An 18,311-nucleotide genomic window follows, 5' to 3' on the forward strand; every position below is an offset into this window, starting at 1 on the left:
CAGATGAACCTTAGGAACTGGGGAGAAGCAAGGTGCCTCCGGGAGATGTTTCAGACATGGGGTAAACAGGAGGCGCTGGGTCCCCAAAAGGGTATACGCATAAATAGCTCTCGAACTGACGGAGGTTCTACGGGACCAGCACCGCTCTTGGCCTGGGAGAGAAGCCCCTCCTGCTTATGGCCAAGACCTTTCCTTCACGCGCGTGCGCCGCTTGGTAGTCCCAGGCTGACCGTTCTCCGCGAGGGGCAATCTGGGAGGCGTAGTGCGCAGGCGCGCTCCCAGCGCCCTGTCGCAGAGCAGCCGGGCGGAGCGGACTCCATTTCCCGGGGAGCTGCGGGCTGGAAGGCGGGGCGCCACGGCGTCTGACCCGGCCAGTCCGGGTGGGGGCTTGGATCAAGGCACCGCTGTGTCCGTGTGTCCGTGCGTCCGTGCGGCCTGGTTTTGGCCATGTCCGCGTGAGGACTTCACGGCTGCCACCACCCAAGTCCCCGCCGGTGCCTTCATGATGGGCTCCATCCTGAGCCGCCGCATCGCGGGGGTGGAGGACATCGACATCCAGGCGAACTCCGCCTATCGCTACCCTCCGAAGTCCGGTGAGCTTCCTGCCAGGCGCGGCTGGAACGCGGGCCTGGAGGCGCGGCGCGGGACTAGGGATGGAGCGGGGGGTTAGGGGTGATGAGAAGAGATATAGAGGCACCCTGCGCGGCCGCGGACCCTTCCTGCCGGGCATCCGCGGGAAGCCCTCTGCCGCCCTTGTCCTCTAGCCTGATGCGTGCTCTGGGCCCGGGACGGACTGTCCAGAGTCAAATCCGAAGCAGCTCCTTCCTGGCTCTTGACCTTGGGGCGAGTCGCGTGGCGCGGCCTCTGTTGGTCTGGGCGTGTTGCTTAGTGCGGGGCCTGGCGCATCGCTTGTGTTTATAAAGTGTGCTGTGAAGATTGAATCACGGCGGAGGCTGGGTTTTGCTGTCTTTGGAGGCGTGGTGTGAATACCTGGCTCAGAGTCTGGGCACTTTAGTATTCGATCTCATCTCAGGGTTGGCTTTCTGGGTGTGCGGGTGAGGAAACTGTGTCCCCCCCGCAAACCCGGCAGATGATTGTGATTGAGAGAGTAGAGCCAGGGGTCCTTGCTGAGAGTACCAGGACTTTCGGCCAGGGTGGAAAAGAGCTGGCGGAGACCTGTCGGTGTCTGGCTGAGGTTCCTACGTCCCTAGAAAAAAGTGACTTTCTAAGGTCTCAGAGCTGGATAGAGGCACAGCTAGGGCTAGGATCAGTTGTTTTACTCCCAGAGAAGCCTGTTTCTATTGTTTGGTGCCTTGATGAGTGTGGTCCGACCAAACTTTTAGCTTTAGTTCCTCACTGGACATCTTCTCAGGGCCATTTGCAATAGAAAGCAGAGAAGAAAGATGCCCCCCCCATACCCTCCTGGTTTCCTTGTCTTGTGGTCCCCGCTCCATCAGTTTGTGAAACATTCCCAGCCCTGCTTCAGACCTGCTGGCGCCTAGCATCCTCTATTTTAAATCCATGGCCCAGCTGAGTCTGATGTCCACTCAAGTTTGAGAAAGTGTTTTGTGTTGATTTTGAAAGGGGGAAAAGGGGTAGGAGGACACAGGGATGCAAGGGTGGGAAACTGGCACAGTTTGAGGGCAGTTGAAAAGGGTTAGGCAGCTGACCAGAGCGCACTGTTGCCTACAGTGCAGGGAGATTTCCATTGCCTGCTTATGTGGAGGCACCAAGATAGGGCAGCTTGGCCTGGTGTGAGGCTGTGGCCCCTGGGCATTCCTCTACAGCTATGGTGATGGACCTATGGCACTCATGCTGCAGCAAGCTGTTTGTATATTGAAAGCTGTAAAAGGTTCACCATCACTGCTTCGGGGTCTCTAAGGGCTGATAACCTCAGACCAGAAAAGAAGTTATTTGTTATTAACCTCTCCACTTGTGTTCTTCCTGTTGGTCTTTGGCTGAGTGACCTTAGTCAAAGTACCTAAACCCTCCCCTCCTCCACTTAATTTCCTCATTTGTGAAATGGATTGATAGTATATGTATATTATGAACTATGCATGACATGTAAGAAATTTTCAGCAGATACTAGGTGCTGTAATTTCCTTAAAAAGGAAAACAGGTAACTGGCTGTGACCCAAACAGCAGTTCACAGTGGCTTAACATATCAGAAAGTTCACTGAGCCATCTCTGTTACTTGGCTGAGCATTTTTATTGTCACTTCACTTGGACAATTGGACAAAAAACAAACACATGGCATTAATAGCTCCACTTTCTCGTTCTATTGGGGTAGACGTTGGCAGTTGCTCCTGAGGCTTTTTCCCACTGAGGCTACACTTGGTTTCAGAATTCATTACTGAACCCTCCAGCCAGTTGCCCACTAATTGATTGGCACTGACCCTGCAGGTGAAACTCATTGACTACCTAGGTTATAGTGCTGCGGTAGATAGCATGGTCTAGCCCTGCCCAGTCCAAAGGCTGCCCTTTCTAGCTAGTATTTTTTCCCCTTACTGTTCTAATTCTTTGGGGTAATGTCTTTTTTTTTTTTTTTTTTTTGAGACTTGCTATATAATTTAGGAGGGCCTTGAACTCACTGTAACCAAGGCTGGCCCCAAACTCAGGGCAGTCCTCCTGTCTTAGCCTCCTGAATGCTGGGATTCCAGCTGTGTGGGTGATGAGTGTCATTATTCATCCCTGGTCGTCTCACCTTGCATGAGATCTCAGGATCTTCCTGTGTGTGGTGCTTCCCGATTTCCCAGAAGACCACTGGGTCAGGGAGGGTCAATTTTAGACAGAAGGCACTCTACTAGTACTTCATTGTGTTTCCCTGAGTGTGGACCTGGGTCTGCAGAGATGTTGGTGATTTGAGGGGATTCTCCCAATGGGCCAGTCAGCTTTATGAGAAAATGTCCTTTCAGGTTTCTGTTTTGTTGATTATGTCAAAGAGAAGGTATCAAGGGTGCTGTTTGTTTGTAGTGCTATGGGAATTGAATCCGGGGGTCTTAAATATGTTAGGTTCACTACCATTGAGTTACATCCCCAGCCTGGTGCTAGTACTTTTCTTAAACATCCCTGTAATACTGGTTTTCTTCATAGAACTTTCAGAATGCACTGCAACAGTGCTTGGCATAAGTAGTTTTTCGGTTTTAGGGAGCTTTTTTTTTTTGTATTGGGGCTCAAACTCATGTTATGGTGCCTGCTGGGCAGGCACTTATGCTACTGAGGTAAATCGCCAGCCCCAGCATGAGTTTTTTTTTTTTTTTTTTTGCGGTACTGGGAATTGAACTCATGACCTCGCACTTGCCAGGCAGGTGCTTATGCCATTGAGCTAAATCCCCGGCCAGCATGAGTTTTTAATAACATTTACTTTATTTCTTTATTTTTTTAAGTTTTGAGAAAAGGTCTCCCTAAGTTACCCAGGTTGGCCTCAAACTTGTGGTCCTCCTGCTTCAGTCTCCTGAGTAGCTGAGATTGTAGGCATGTGCTGCCACACCTTGCTTGTTTACAGTTTTATCAGGATATAATTTGTGTACTGTACAACTCATTCATTGTAAACATATGACTCAATTTTTAGTAAATTGATAGTATTGCATAAACACTGGTGTAATCAATTTAGAAATTTCTCCCCCTTGAATTTTTTGGTGCCTGTTGTGGTCAGTCTCTATCTTCTCACCTTACCCCATCACTGATCTGCTTTCTGTCTTGTAAAGTTTGCTTTTTCTGAACATTTCATATAAATAGGATTATAGGGGCTGGGGATTTAGCTCAGCGGCATAAGCGCCTGCCTTGCAGGTGTGTGGTCATGAGTTCGATCCCCAGTACCGATAAAAGAGAAAAAGACAAAAAAAAAAAATAGAATTATACAATTATGTAGGTTGTGTGTGTGGGTCAGGCTTGACCTAGCATAATATTTTTGAAGTTCTTCATATCATATATATATATATATAATATATATACTGTATATATTTCTATATATACAATTTATCTTTTCATAAATTGATGAACATTTAGGTGGTTCATTAATTTATTCATTATTCATTTTGACTGTTATGAATAATGATGCTGTGAACATTTATGTACAGTTTTGTGTGGATTGGCTATATACCTGAGATACCTATTTAACCCCCTCTTTTTTTGTGATGCTGCAGATTGGATCAGGAGTGTTGTACTACTGAGCAACATGCCCATGCCCAACCTCTTTTGGGTCTTTTTTCAATTTATTTTAAATTTTGATACTCGCAGAGTTACCTGGGCTAGTCTGGAACTTGCAGTCCTCCTGCCTGCTGTGTCACTAGGATTACAGAGATGTATTACTGGTCCTACTTAACCTCCTTATTTTGAGACAGGGTTTCACTGTGTACCCAGGCTGGCCTCCCAGAGCTGGGATTACAGGTATGTGCCACCATGTCTGGCCTATGTTTAAACTTTTGAGGATCGTCAAAACTATTTTTCAAAGTGATTGTACTACTTTATTTTTATTTTCACGAGCAGTGTAAAAGGGGCCCACTTGCCACACACCTTTTTCAGTACTTGTCTATCCTTTTAACTGCCCTTTAACTCACTACATAGCCCAGGCTGATCTTGAACTCGTGGCAATCCTCCTGCCTCAGTTTTCTCAAGTGCTGGGATTACAGAGGTGTGCCACCATGCCTGGTTCTCTCCTGTTCAATTTGTAAACATTGAATTTTCTTATTGAATTGTTCTTTAGGTATTCTTTATACAGTTCTTTTATCAACCATATAGATATTTTCTCTTAGGACTAGCTTGTGTTTTGCAGAGCAGTTTTCACTTTTGGTGAATGTCAATTTACCTGTTTATTTTTTAAGGGTGGTAGTGGGAATTGAACTCAGGGCCTTGTGCATACAAAGCATATGCTCTGCCACTGAACTATACCTCCAGCTCTATCTGTTTATTTAATTGATTTTTAGATTTAATTTTTTTTTTTTTTTTTTTTTTGGTACCAAGAATCAAACTCATGACTGCGTGCTTGCAAGGCAAGCGCTTATGCCACTGATATAAATCCCCAGCCCCTTTTTTTGGATTAATTTTCTAAAAAAAAAAAAAAACAAAACTATGGCTTTTAGCTGGCCATTATGGTACATGTTATAATCCCAGCCCTTGGGAGGCTGAGGCAGGAGAATCATTACAAGTTTAAGACCAGCCCTGGCTACAAAGTGAGGTTAAGGCCAGCCTGAGCTGCATAGTGAGACCATGTCTCAAAAGAAAAAAAAAATCTATGGCTTTCACAGTGTGTGGTTGCACATAGTGGAGTAGTCCTAGCACTCAGGTGGCTGAGGCAGAATCATAAATTCGAACTTAGCCTGGGGATTTTTGTAAAATAAAAAGAGCTGAGAATGTAGCTCAGTCCAAAGTCCTGAGTTCCATTGCCAGTACTGAAAAAAAAAGTTTATTATTTTTGCATATGGAATCCAGTTATTCTAATATTATTTATTATAAAAATGATCTTTTCCCAATGAATTGCTTTTGCATTTTTGTCAAAAAATCAGTTAACCATTTGGGTAGCATTTCTGCACTCTCTGTTCTCTTTGATCTATATGTCTGTGCCAGTGTTTTTCAACTCAGAGGATTTTGCCTTCTATGGTGGCATCTGGCCACATTTGGTGACACTGTTTTTTGGTACTGGGGATCTAACTCGCAACCTTGCACTTGTCAGGCAGGCACTTGTGCCCCTGAGTTAAAGCCCTGGCCTGACAGCATGTTTTGCCTTGAGGTAGTATATATGTGTGGTGCTGGCATAAAATGGGTAAAAGCCACAGACCTGCCTCCCACAATAAAGAATTATTGGCCCCATAATGTTCATAGTCCTGAGATTGGTAAACGCTTGTCTGCCTTTATGCTAACAGTATATGGCTTGTTTACTGAAGCTTGACAATAAGTTGTGACATCAGCTAACACAAGTTTTCTAACTATTTTTTTCTATTTCTTTTTTGGAATTGTTTTGGGTATACTAGATGCTTGTATAAAGTTTACAAATTCTTGTCAATTTCTGTAAGAAAGTTTGATTCTAATAGGGACTACATTGAATGCATGGATCATTTTAGGGAAAATTGCCATCTTTCAGTGGGAACTCTTTGTGTCCATGAACATGGTATATCTCTCCCTTTTTTGGGATCTTTAACTTCTTGATTATACTTTTTATGGTGTGTAAATAGTAATGTTTGTTCAGAAGGTATAAATATCAGTACTTCTGCAGCCCACACCCTAGGATCCAACCCTGGGCTCCTCTACCTCTGAGTCCTTTTACTTTTTGAGACAGGGTCTCACTCATCAAGTTGCCCAGACTTACCTCAAACTTGGGAGCTTCGTGCTTCAGTCTCTGTAGCTGAAATTATAAGTGTTTGCCACTATGCCTGGCTCTACTACTTACTTAGGTTTTTATTTATTTATTTATTTTTTGGTCTTTAGAGATTTTGAGACAGGGTCTCACTATGTTGTTCAGACTGGCCTTGAGCTTACTTTGTAGCTTGGGGCTGGTCTTGAACTCACAATGATCCTCCTGCCTCAGCCTCATGAGTGCTGGGATTACAGACAGGTTCTTTCTTTTGGTAGATAATACTGGTTTTCCTAGATTAACAGTGATATAAAGTTCCCTTCTCATAATTTTTTAAGGGTTGATTTTGATTAAAATATTAAATACAATTATGTACTTAAGTAATGACACAGTGCTTACAACTTTGGGAACATGATTCTTGTCACATGCCTTTAATTATAGATGAGAACACTGAGGCCCTGAGATGAGAGTGACTCAGCCAGGGTCACATAGTAAGTTGGCTCCCAGTCCTGGGTCTGCCCACTTTCCTCCATGTCCTGGGTGTGAGGGTTCTGATAGCCACAAGAGGTCAGTCTGAGTCAGCCTCTCTGGAAGTTGCCATTTCAATGTTGAAAGGGTTTTTTTTTTTTCTCGGTGTGTCCTTCCTGCTGTGGGGTAGAGAAAACAAGGTGGCAGGGCCAGTGCCTCACTGCTGTATGATCTTGACGATGCTCACGCTGCTGCTTTTCCTCTTTGGCTCTGCCTCTAAGCCCTGCAAGCCTGGGACTTGTGGGTTTGTCATGGAAAGTTATGGGGGCATTGGAACTTGGGGAACTGGTTCTAAACAGATTCAGCCAGTGAGTTGTGAAAAGCTAGTGCTCTTATCAGTGGTCACCTCAGTGGCAACAGCTGCAAGGGTTCAGTACAGGGCTCTGTGTGCCCAACTGGCCTGCGCAGCTGGCACTGTTTCCCCAATACAGATGTGGAAGCTGAAGCCTGAATGGGCACTGTCTTTGCTCTGTCAGACAGACATTTCTTCCCCAGGCCAAGGTCCAAAGTAGCTGTGAGGGCGTCACAGCAGACCTCTTAAAGAAGGACTGTGTCCACCATGCAGAGTAATGCCGGCTGGTCTGCGCTGGCTTTTGAGGTCACACTGGGACCAAGTTACCAGAAAAAGTAGTGGAGGAAGGAAATCAGATGCTTCACTCACCATCTTGTGTGTGCGTGTGTCTGCACATGCATGTGTGTGTGCACCTGTGTGTGCATGTGTGTGTGTTCATTCCATTTCTTTTGTTGTTGTTGTTCCATTACTTTTATGCTGTGTAAATGTGCACTGCATGAATAACTCACATTCTATTTGTCTACCACCCCATGGATACCCCATGGTACCCCATGGATACTGGGGCAGTTTCTGAGCCAGGCAGTCTATTTACCCAGCGAAGTTGATACAACTCCTCATTTCTTGAATTTGTAAGCAGGCTGGTATCCAGCGTCCCTCTGCGTGGGGCAGGGATGCTCTGCCCTTCTTTTAGTAATCCTGGGGACTCAGCAAGTAGAAAGAAGGCAGCAATCCTGTTCCAGGAAGCAAATTTCTCCCCTTTCTAATTTTCTTTCTTATCTGTGATAATCAAAGACTGAGAAGCACTGAGGGGAGCTTAGTACATCATTTTCTGGGGACTAGCAGATAGGGGGTGGTTCTGTGGCCTTGCTGACTCTAGGTGGCTGAGCCTCTGTGTGGAAGAACTGCTTGCTTCAGGGTAAACCACCTGGAATTGTCTCCTTATCTGTAATCCCAGCTTCTTGGAGGCTGAGGCAGGAGGATTTCAGGTTTGAGGCCACTCTAGGAAGTTTAACAGGACTGTGTCTCATAAAACATAAAAGTAAAAAGAGCTGGGAATGCTGCTCAGTGGAAGAGCACCCCTAGCTCTTATCCTCAGTGTCATGGACAACCCCCCTCCCCAGTCTACCTACAGGGACTGTACTCCAAATCCCCTGGAGTCTTGGCTTTGGCCTGGCTCTAAATCTGCACTGGAGAACCCTGAATCAGGATCACATTCCTGTGTCCAGCCGCAGCTGAGCTGTAGGCTTTTGTGATGACAATTGCTTTCCAATGCCTGGCTCCCTGGGATGCCTCTGAGTTCTCCAATAGCTCTGCCTTATAGAAATCAGAGACTTGGAGGTGAGAGTGCTTGGCACATCAAGAGTGAAGTCTGCCAGCCATCAATGGATCTTTTATCCTAGACTGGGCCCATCTCCTAGGGTGACAGCAGTCTTTGGGGTGTTGTGGGGTGTTTGTATTCTTCTCCTTCTGTTTTGGGGGCTATTCTCCTTTCAGTACACTCTGCCATAAAGATGCCATAAAAATTGAAAATAAGTTTCATATTCTCTGTGGGGCTTGAATTTTCTACCATAGGAGTAACTGGCCTGGCTGTGCAGTGATGAGTACTTTGGAGCTCTGAGACATGAATTTGGTCCTTCCTGGGCCAGGAGCTTATTCTGTGGTTGCAGCCCCAGCCTCCCTGACTGAAATCCTGGAGGCCTGTAGTTTCCCAGGCTCCTTTTGGGTGGGATTCTGTCCATTCACAGGAGCCAGCAGGGTGAGGCCTTGGCCTCCCACAGTGGGGCTTTTGTTTTTCACAGAGTTTTCTGGAAAAATGTTCTGTATTTCCTGTGTGACCCCAGATGGTTATTGGTTGTGCTTCTGCCTATACAGCCTCCAGACCAAATGCCTCCTGCGGTTATGTGTAGTTGGTGTTCCCCAGCCCTGGGACTGTGCCCCATGCAACCTTCTAGAGTTGCTCTTCTATTTTGTTTTGTCAGTTGGAGGACAGATGGTTGATAGCAGCATATGGTACCTCCACTGCCCTCCTGTGTCTGACTTGGAGTGCTCATTGGATAACTTTAGAAGTGTCGCATTGGCCACAGCTGCCCCTGTATCTGCCTTGACATGGTTGAACATGCAGAGGTCAATGAAGACATTACTTGACATGGTTGAACATGCAGAGGTCATGAGGACATTACATTTTTCTGGCTGTGTGACCTCAGTGGGTTACTTGTGCCTTAGTTTTCTCAACTGTCAAAGAACAGTTACAGTATCAACACCTTCTCTCATTTGGTGAGTGTGCATGGAGCTCTTCATGTATGGGGGCCAGTGTGGTGTCTTTGGGATATAGGACAGTGATCAGCTGTTAAGTGATACCCAGTCTTAGGGGGAGGACAAATGGCATGTAGACATCAAGTATATGAGGAAAAGCAGAGATAGTGTGAATTCAGAGCTGGGATGAGAAGGTGTGATAGTGAGTGAGCAAATGGCCTCACACATAGTCCCAAGGCAGCAGGTAGCCTGCTGGGCAAGGGAAGAGGAAGGCTCCTAGACCCCAGTAAATGGGCAGGGGGTGGATACAGGGCACTACAGAGTAGACATTTAGAACAGGTACAGGGATATTCACTGTTGGGGCAAAGGGTGCCTGGAATCTGAAGAGAGGGCTGGGCTGTCTGGAACCTCCCTCTATGTGTGGCAGCCACATGGATCCTGTATTCCTGGGACAGGTGGCTCTCGAGCCTCACAGAGACTAGTGCCTTCATTCCAGTGCCATGGTCAACAGAAGACAAGGACTACCTGTGTGTGGATCCTTCATAGCACAGAGGGAATGAAGAGGCAAGGCCTTCTGGCGAACATGGCCTTTGTGCTGGAGGTCTGAGCCCCCACTGTAGCTATTGGGGAGTTCCAAGGCTTGGTGGGTTTGGGTCCCAACTTGCCTCAAAGATCTAGGCCAGGAACCTCTGACCTGGTGGGTGGGTCACAAACTTTGGTCTCTGATAAACTGGATTTTTAAAAGTTGAAGGTATAGTTGAGAGTCAGAAGGTACAGATGATTGTAGGGAGAACACTGAGGCCCCATTTAACACTTTTCACCCCTCTGTCTGCCCTTGTCTGAGATTCCCAACTGGTTTACTTGCATCCACTATGGAACCCTTTGTATGTTTTTATTTAGTTGTCTCCAAATTGATCTGTGCTTTACTTTGCTTGTTCTCTTCTCTTCTGTGGAAAAAAGTCCTTGGGCTTTATCTCTAGCCATTCGCTTCCTTGTTGCCACCTGGACATGTGTAAGTTGGACAGAGGCTGGATCTCTTGGAGCGAGAGGAGCCACCTGAGGTCAAATGGCCTTTAGTTACTGACAGTAAGCAAGGGGAGATTGCAGGCATTTGTTCTAACTGTAATGTTCGAGGTCTACCTTCCGAGATTGTAGCACACATAACTAGAATTTTTAGGCCAACATGGGCCCCTTTAAATGTGGCCACAGAAAAACTTTCATTTGTTCTGATGGGAAGGGCCTTTGGATGTGGCTCTTTTTTTTTTTTTTTTTTAATTTTATTTAAAGAAAGACTAAACAAAACAAAATGGGTAGAAATAATACGTATGTTCAAAGAAAAAATAAACAGTAAGAAATCACTAGTTAATGTTTACATACTGTCTTTTTACAAATAGTTGTTCAAGATACAAAAGTGGAAAATATAAAGTGGGAATTCAAACAGCGAGACTGCAAACAGTTTTGTTCAACTATCCAACAAAAACTTAGTAATATGGATGTCAATCCTATACACTTAAACCTATGTGCAGTTATCCATATCTTCATTTATGTTGGGATTAAACAAACTAAAGCAGGCTAAAGTCATTCTGAACAAAGAATAGTAGTATTGCTGGATTTCACATCATGACACTCCAGGATCAGCACTGGGTACTGTAGTTTCTTTCTTTCTTTTTTTTTTTAAATTTAAAGAAAGACTAAACAAAACAGAAAACAGGTAGAAATAATACATACTTTTAAAGAAAAAAATAAACAATAGGAAATCACTAGTTGATGATTACAGATTGTCCTCTTACAAATAGTTATTCATGATACTAAAGTGGAGCGTATAAAGTGGGGATTCAAACAGTGAGACTGCAACCAGTTCTATTCAACTATCCAACAAAAACTTAGAATATGGTTATCAATCTTACATACTTAAACATACATGTAGTTATCCATATCTTCAATTATGTTGAGATTGAACAAATCCAAGCAGTCTAATACCACTCTGAACAAAGAATAATACGATTGCTGGGTTTCACATTATGACACTCCAAAATCAGCACTGGGTACTTTAATGTCTCTTTTTCTTCAAAGTATCTGTTCATTTTATCATGTGTCATAAGATCAGTTCTCATAAACTGTTTGTAGATTCTACACATGCATGAGTCTTAACATGTATTTCTATCCTTTCTATATTAGAGGGAGAAACAAAACAAAGCAAGAAAATACAAAACGTATTCCTATAAACATGAAATGAAAAAGACTGTTGTACAGGAGTTCTACCATAGTTCCTGTGTTGTCTCTTGTTATCTTCAATAGAATTGGCTATATCATTAGACATAGTATAATTGAATATATCAGTACATAACAGGATTAATAAAAACACAACTTTGTGTGTAGTATAAAACTTCAAAAGCAGGTAGTTATCAAACCAGAATGTGTATCATAGAGTCTTGTCATCTTCAGTGTAGTTGCCTATACTCTCAGACTTGATACTATCAGTCATATCAGTTTTGAATAAAATCTGTTGAAACCAAACTGCAATCAAACAAACCAGGTTTAACTAAGATCAATCATGATAAAACAGTATAAGTCATATAGGGCTCCAGATTAGGATAATAGGAAATTAAAGATGATTACTGTGTTATATCCTGATGTTTTTGGGATAGCTGTCTATGCCCTCAAATCTAATGCAAGCAGACAAACTGGGACAGATTAAAATCTATCTAAGCAGAGTGGTGCGAGTAATATGGGTTTTAAATCCTGATACACTATAACAATATCTTCTGCCATCTTTTTTAAGACTATCCCTCCCCTTTCACTTCCCCAGGGTACACTGCATTTTTGTGTTGACCAAGACCCTTGGTTTTAAATTGGGGGGAGGGGGCAACCTGCTATTTACCTAAGTGGTTCTGAACTTTCTCTCTCCTGGACTTGATCTCTAATTGTATTCCTTTACCTATTAAAGCCTGTCTTTCCAGCCTGTCCACAAATACTGGTCTAATTGCCCCTGTTACTCTCGGGTTCTCTGTCACATAGAGCATTGTTTTCTCGTATTTGATTTTCAGTCCATGTACTCTTTTTCGTGTTAATTATATATCCTATAAATAGTGGACCCTACCTACTGATCTACTCCACGTGTGTTCTTTTTTTTTAAATTTAGTGTATCAACGCCATCTATATTATAACCAACCTTCTCTGCCTTATTTCTGTTAATGCTCTTTTTTTGCCATCAGTTGTCTGCTTTTCTTTATTCTGTTTTCTGTTCCATTCATTGAGGTCTCTCTGCCACTGTTCCTGGAATCCTAGTACTTTTCTCTCTCTCTAGAATGCCCTGCAGTACTCTCTGTAGAATTGGATTGGTGCTTGTGAATTTCCCAAGTTCTTCTTTGTCTTGGAAACATCCTGTTTCTCCATTAATTTCTAGAGACAGTTTATCAGGGTATATCACTCTGGATTGGAGGTTATTTTCTTTCAGGGCTTGGAATATTTCGCTCCAGGCTCTTCTTGACTTGATGGTTTGTGTCGAGAAGTCTGCCGTTATTTTGATGAGTCTTCCTTTATAGGTTATCTGTTTCTTGTCTCTAACAGCTTTAAATATTCTGTTCTTATATTGAATTTCTGGCATCTTGATTATTATATGCCTGGGTATAGCTCTGTTTTGGTTGAAGGTGGCTGGAGTTCTGCACACCTTTTACATCAGAATATCATTTCCTTTTCCTATGTTTGGGAAGTTTTCCTTAATTATTTCTGTGAAAGCCTTTGTAGTTCCTTTGTTTGTACCCCTGCTTCTTCATTCACATTCTTTATTCTCAAGTTATAGATCCTTTTGTCATCTTCTAGCCTTTGTATTGTTACTGCTTATTTCCTTGTTATTTTTCAAAAGTTTTTCCTTTCATAATCCCACATTGCAAGACTGTCCTCCAGTTTGGATAATGTATCCTTAGTTTCTTTCAAGCAGATTTGCCATCTTTCCATAGAGTTTTTAATTTCCTGGTAATCTCTTAGAATCTGCTTCATGTATTCTATATTTTCTTTATATTCTTCATCAAATGGTTCTCTCCTTTGTTTGAGTTCCTCCCTTCTCAGTCTGTGTCTGCTTGAGGGGTGCTTAGCATCTCTTTTATTAATCTTATATCTTGCTTTACTTGGCAAAGTATTTCACTTTTGAACTTGTCTATGAGGTCCTGAAGATATCTCTTTATGTCCACTGGTGCCATGTCTGATATTGCATGTTTGCTGTTCCCATTCTCCTTTGTATTTACCTGTCCTGGGTCAGTATTCTCAGGGTTGGGACCTGGGGACTTTTGTTGTTGATTCCTCTTCCATCTTTTTTGTTTCTTCCAGGAGGCCCCAGTTTCTTTCTTTGTTGGTTACAATTCTTCTGAAGCAGGATGGCTAGGTGACCCTTCCTCCTGCAGTGTGCTAGTGAGTTGCAAACAGGGGCAGCTTATACTGGCCCCTCCCCTCTGGATCAGTCAAGCTGCTGAGGCCTGCACTGTATTACTGTGTGCGGCCTCTCCTCCGGGTCAGTCAAACTTCTGAGGCTTCACTGAGTTAGTGTGTGCTGCCGCTGAAGGGAATTGATTTCAGGTAACCTATTGGGTCTCAGCCAGGTCACATGACCCAGGCCTAGCTCACTCCACCAGGCCCATTTGGGAAGGGAACAACTGAGTGAAGTCACTGCTGCCCCTTGTACTTGCCAGTGCTGCTTGGTCCCAGAATGTCATCTGCCAGAGTCCCCCTTTTTGTGGACTGGCTCCACTGATCCTTTAGCTGTTCCAGTAATAGGACCGGGACTATATGTTTGATTGGTTCTTCTCACCTTAGTTTCTTCCTGAGATGAGAGAATTCATCTCCTTCTGTTTGGGGCTCCCCATGCTGTATTATGTTGAATTCTAAGTTGACTCTCTCAGGGAGCCTCTATAGCCAGCTGTTATCTATCCACCATCTTTGCCCCACCTTTTTTTAGTTTCTTTCCAGCAATTTTGCCAGCTTTCAATGGAATTCTTAATTTCCTGGTAATCTCTTTGAATCTGTTTCATGTATTCTAGATTTTTTTTATATTCTTCATCAAAGTTTCCCTCATTTTTCTGTGCTCCTCCATTCTTCCATCTGTGTCTTCTTGAGAGGTGCTTAGCATTTCTTTCATTAATCTTCTTATGTTTTGCTTTACTTGTATTAGTATTTCTGTTTTGAGTTCTTCTGTAATGTCACAAAGATATTTCTTTATGTCAGCTGATGCTGCTTCCGACACTGCAGATTCGCTACCCTCATCTCTTCTGTGTTTACCTCTCCTGGACCCATATTATTTGGGTTGGCAGCTGGAGTTTTGTTTCTTTCTCTTGTCATGTGTCTGGTTTTTTACAGACAAGTGTATAGTGGAGGTCCCAGGCCCCTTCTGTATTGGTTACTATTACTCTGAAGCATGCTGGCTAGGGATTGCTGCCCTCTCCAGTATGCTGTTGATCACTGAGATACAAGCAGAGGCAGAGCAGGCTGGCCCCTCCCCTCCACGCCAGTCAACCACTGGGGTCTTCACCATGTTAGTGTGTGCCGTGTGGATGGAACTGGTTCGGAACAGCTTCAGGGACAACTTGGTCCCTGGCTATGGGATCCCGCACAGGGGTGAAACCCAGTCCAAACAGTTTCCACCAATCTGTTCTGTGCCAGAAGTGGCCAACTGAAGCCGTTATGGTACTGGGTTTAGGCCCGTCCTGCCCAATTCCAAAATGTCGCCAAGCCAGTCACCCTCTCCCATGGGAGGACCAAATTCTGAGCACTCACTGCGGACCAGTGCAGATCTCCATGCTGGCTCCATTCTCCACTGACATGTCCTCCCACTGAGGTCCTTGGGTTTGCCAACCCCCGACCTTAGCATGACTGTGAGTTGTCGGTCTCCAGCAGTGCCTAGCATACCGTGGGACCGAATCTGGTGAGAGCGCATCTGGCTCCAATCTTCCGCCCATGTTTTTCTTTTCTTTTCTTTTTCTTTTTCCTTGGTTTCTTCCTGAGTCATGAAAATCCCTCTCCTTTCATCTGGTTTTCTCCATGATATTAAATTCTAGCATCTGAGCTGTTTCTCTCAGAGAGGTTCTTTACCTTGCTACGTATGGATCTGCCATCTTCCCATCTACCTCCCCAGTCCTTTTTTAAACTTTGTTTTTGAGCCAGGGTTGTCCCGGGTAACCTTGAACCTACGATCCTCAGCCTACTGGTAGCTGGGATTATAGGTTTGCATTGCTATACTTTGCTTGTTTTACCTTTTTTCTTGAGGAAAAAGAAAGACAGCCGCTCTCCTTACATCCTAACATATGTCTTCGTGCCACGTCCTTCCTCCTAACTCGTAGGAGATCTGGTGGTTGTCTCCTTTTCGTGTTTTTTCCTGTACACATGTGTGGAGGGTTCCATGGCATCTTTTCCTCTTCCTCATCCATACTGACAGCTGCACAGTCCCCTGTCCTACTCAGCTCCATAGGGATTTGCTGAGGCCTGCTTCACTGCTGGCTTTGTCCCTGTCAGCATCCATTTCCCTATCAGTGATTGTTTGACTTGGTTCTATGCTTTTACACTTGAAAATCTTTTGTGAATCACATTGTGTGTATCTATAACCCCAAAATATGTACTTAACTTGTAATAAAAATTTTAAAAAATTCATCACCATGTGCTCTAGTGAAAATTTATCTTGTGGTTTGAATGAATGTCACAGATTATCAATTGATCACGCTACACAAATGTTTTTATTAATAACAAAACAAATAACAAGCATAAAATGTGTCTCTGAAGTGAATTGGCTACTTTCCCCAGGTAATGCTAATTCTGACAATCAAGTATGACCTCTTGCTAGAATGATGTGCATTTCAGCATTAATTCTGCATCAACATCAATTCTAATCATCAGCTCACCATCTATTTTTTTAATCTGAGAAACTTTGATTCCATAAATAAGTAAATGAAAACAAGATTTTGATAATAAAGATAGCATCTAATTCCATGTTACATGCCAAAAATTCATATAAAGACCTATAAGCCATTTGCAGACTGTGAGGAGAGAGAACAGTGACTGCACCAGCAAACAAGCCCAGTCTAGGAACCAGCACCATGTGTGGGCTGCTGCCAGACTGGGAACGGCCATATTCCAGCCCCTTCTGGGTGCAGGCTGGCAAATAAGAAGTACTAGCCCGCAGCCCCCATAGCTGACCAGCTTACCCAGAGAAACACCGGCTGTGATGATAGCTGTGGGGGTGAAATGCAATTGGATGCCTGTGTGCTTTGCTGTTTCACTAACATTGCAGGTCTAGGGCCAGTGGTCTGATCATGGGTTCAGAGTTTAGCAGTACCCAACGTGGCCTCTAGGGAGGGATCTCCTTCTGAGGGTTTCAGCCATTGTTGACTTCTTACGCTTTTCTGTTGAGATCTTACATCATTTCCATTGTTTTTGTTGGGTTTTATTCTCTTTTGTTTTGATTATGTTAAATCTGATGGCAGGAGAAGCTTTTTCAAGGATAGCAAGATATATTGTTGCAGCAATTTTGGATTACTATTGGCTTGTTTGAAATCCTTTATTGCATTTATTGTTTTGTTTTTATTGTTTCTATTCTGTTCTGTTCTGTTTGATTTTTACTATGTCCAAAGTTATCTGCAGCTATCTTGAAGACATCAAAAGGTATTATGGTAACTATTGTTAATTTCATGATGTTTTAAAGTCCTATATCCCTTACACTGATTTGTTTTGATTGGTTTTATTCTGTTTTATCCTCTTTAAAATTAAAAAAAAAATCTAGTACAACCAATATTGAAGCTGGGCAGGGGGTACGTGCCTGTAATCCCAGCATTCTGGGATGCTGAGGCAGATGATAATAAATTCAAGCCCATCTGGGCAATTTAGTGATTTAAGGAGACCATGTCTCAAAATAAGAAGAGGGCTAGGGATGTACTGTGGTTGAGTGGAGGGTAATTTATCAGCTAATTTGATCAAATTCATCCTGTTCTTAACAGTTTTATTGAGATAGTACAGTATTTACATACAGTTTATTTATTTTGATCTTTTTGAGATGGGGTTTTGCTATGCAGTTTATTCTAGCTTTGAACTCACTTTGTGGTTCAGGCTGGCCTCGAACTTGCAACTGTCCTCAGCATCTGAGTTTTGGGATTCCAGGTGTGTGCCAACATGCCCACCCTAATTCATTTTTTTGTTTGTTTTTTGAGACAGGGTCTCACTATGTAGTTCAGGCTGGGCTTGCCCAGGCTAGTCTCAAACTCTAGGCAGTCCTCATGTCTCAGCATCTCGAGTGCTAGGATTACAAGTGTGCACCACCACACTTGGCCCATTCAGTTCATCTCTGTAAAGAATATAGTTTGGTGGGTTTCAGTGTATTGAGTTGTTCAGCCATCCCCATTCTGTCATTGTAAAACATGGTGTCAGGTCCTTTTAATCTCTCAGTATTGAGGGTTGAACTCAGAGCTTTCCCTCGGAGGTACATAGCTAGCCCTTTTTAAATTGTTTTAATTTTGACATATAGTCTTAGGCTGGACTTGAACTTGTGATCTTCCTTCCTCAGCCTCCCAGACCAACAGCCCATGTATTACATTTTTTAATAATAATTTGTTGGATAAGCCATATTACAAGGCTGATCAAAAATATGGTGTGGGTTTAAATTTTAAAATTTGCCAAGTCCTGTGGTGGCTCCACTGTAAACCCAGCATTTGAGAGGCAGAGGCAAGAGGATCCCTACAAGTTGGACACCAACCTGGGCTGCATAGTGAGTAGTGAGTTCAAGGCCAACCTAAACTACATAGTGAGACTATGCTCCAAAGAAAATCATTACAATAAAAGATACATTGCTATTAACCCCTGCCTCATTCCCCATCACTTGAAACATACTTGTTCAGTCATTCTTGCTACTTTTTTTTTTTTTTTTAATATTTTGAAGCAGGGTTTTGTTATGTATCCCAGGCTGGACTTGAACTT

The 18,311-nt window shown here is 43.4% G+C and overlaps 1 protein-coding gene across 3 annotated transcripts in view; it reads left to right on the top strand.

Moving 5' to 3' along the window:
- The first annotated feature begins 317 nt into the window (after nt 1-317).
- Mgrn1 (mahogunin ring finger 1) overlaps nt 318-18,311 on the top strand; it is a 47,325-nt gene continuing 29,331 nt past the window's right edge. The window contains exon 1 of one of the 3 annotated variants that reach the window (XM_013141874.3): nt 318-593. In XM_013141874.3, coding sequence (XP_012997328.1) covers nt 503-593 — 91 coding nt within the window. In that variant the 5' untranslated portion in view covers nt 318-502. The remainder of the gene's footprint in view (nt 594-18,311) is intronic. The other 2 variants (XM_003477726.5, XM_003477725.5) reach the window with 2 other exon arrangements.

This window comes from Cavia porcellus, unplaced genomic scaffold (assembly GCF_034190915.1).
Source record: "Cavia porcellus strain 051 isolate PalLab524CR breed Dunkin Hartley unplaced genomic scaffold, mCavPor4.1 scaffold_16, whole genome shotgun sequence".
Classification (NCBI taxonomy): domain Eukaryota; kingdom Metazoa; phylum Chordata; class Mammalia; order Rodentia; family Caviidae; genus Cavia; species Cavia porcellus.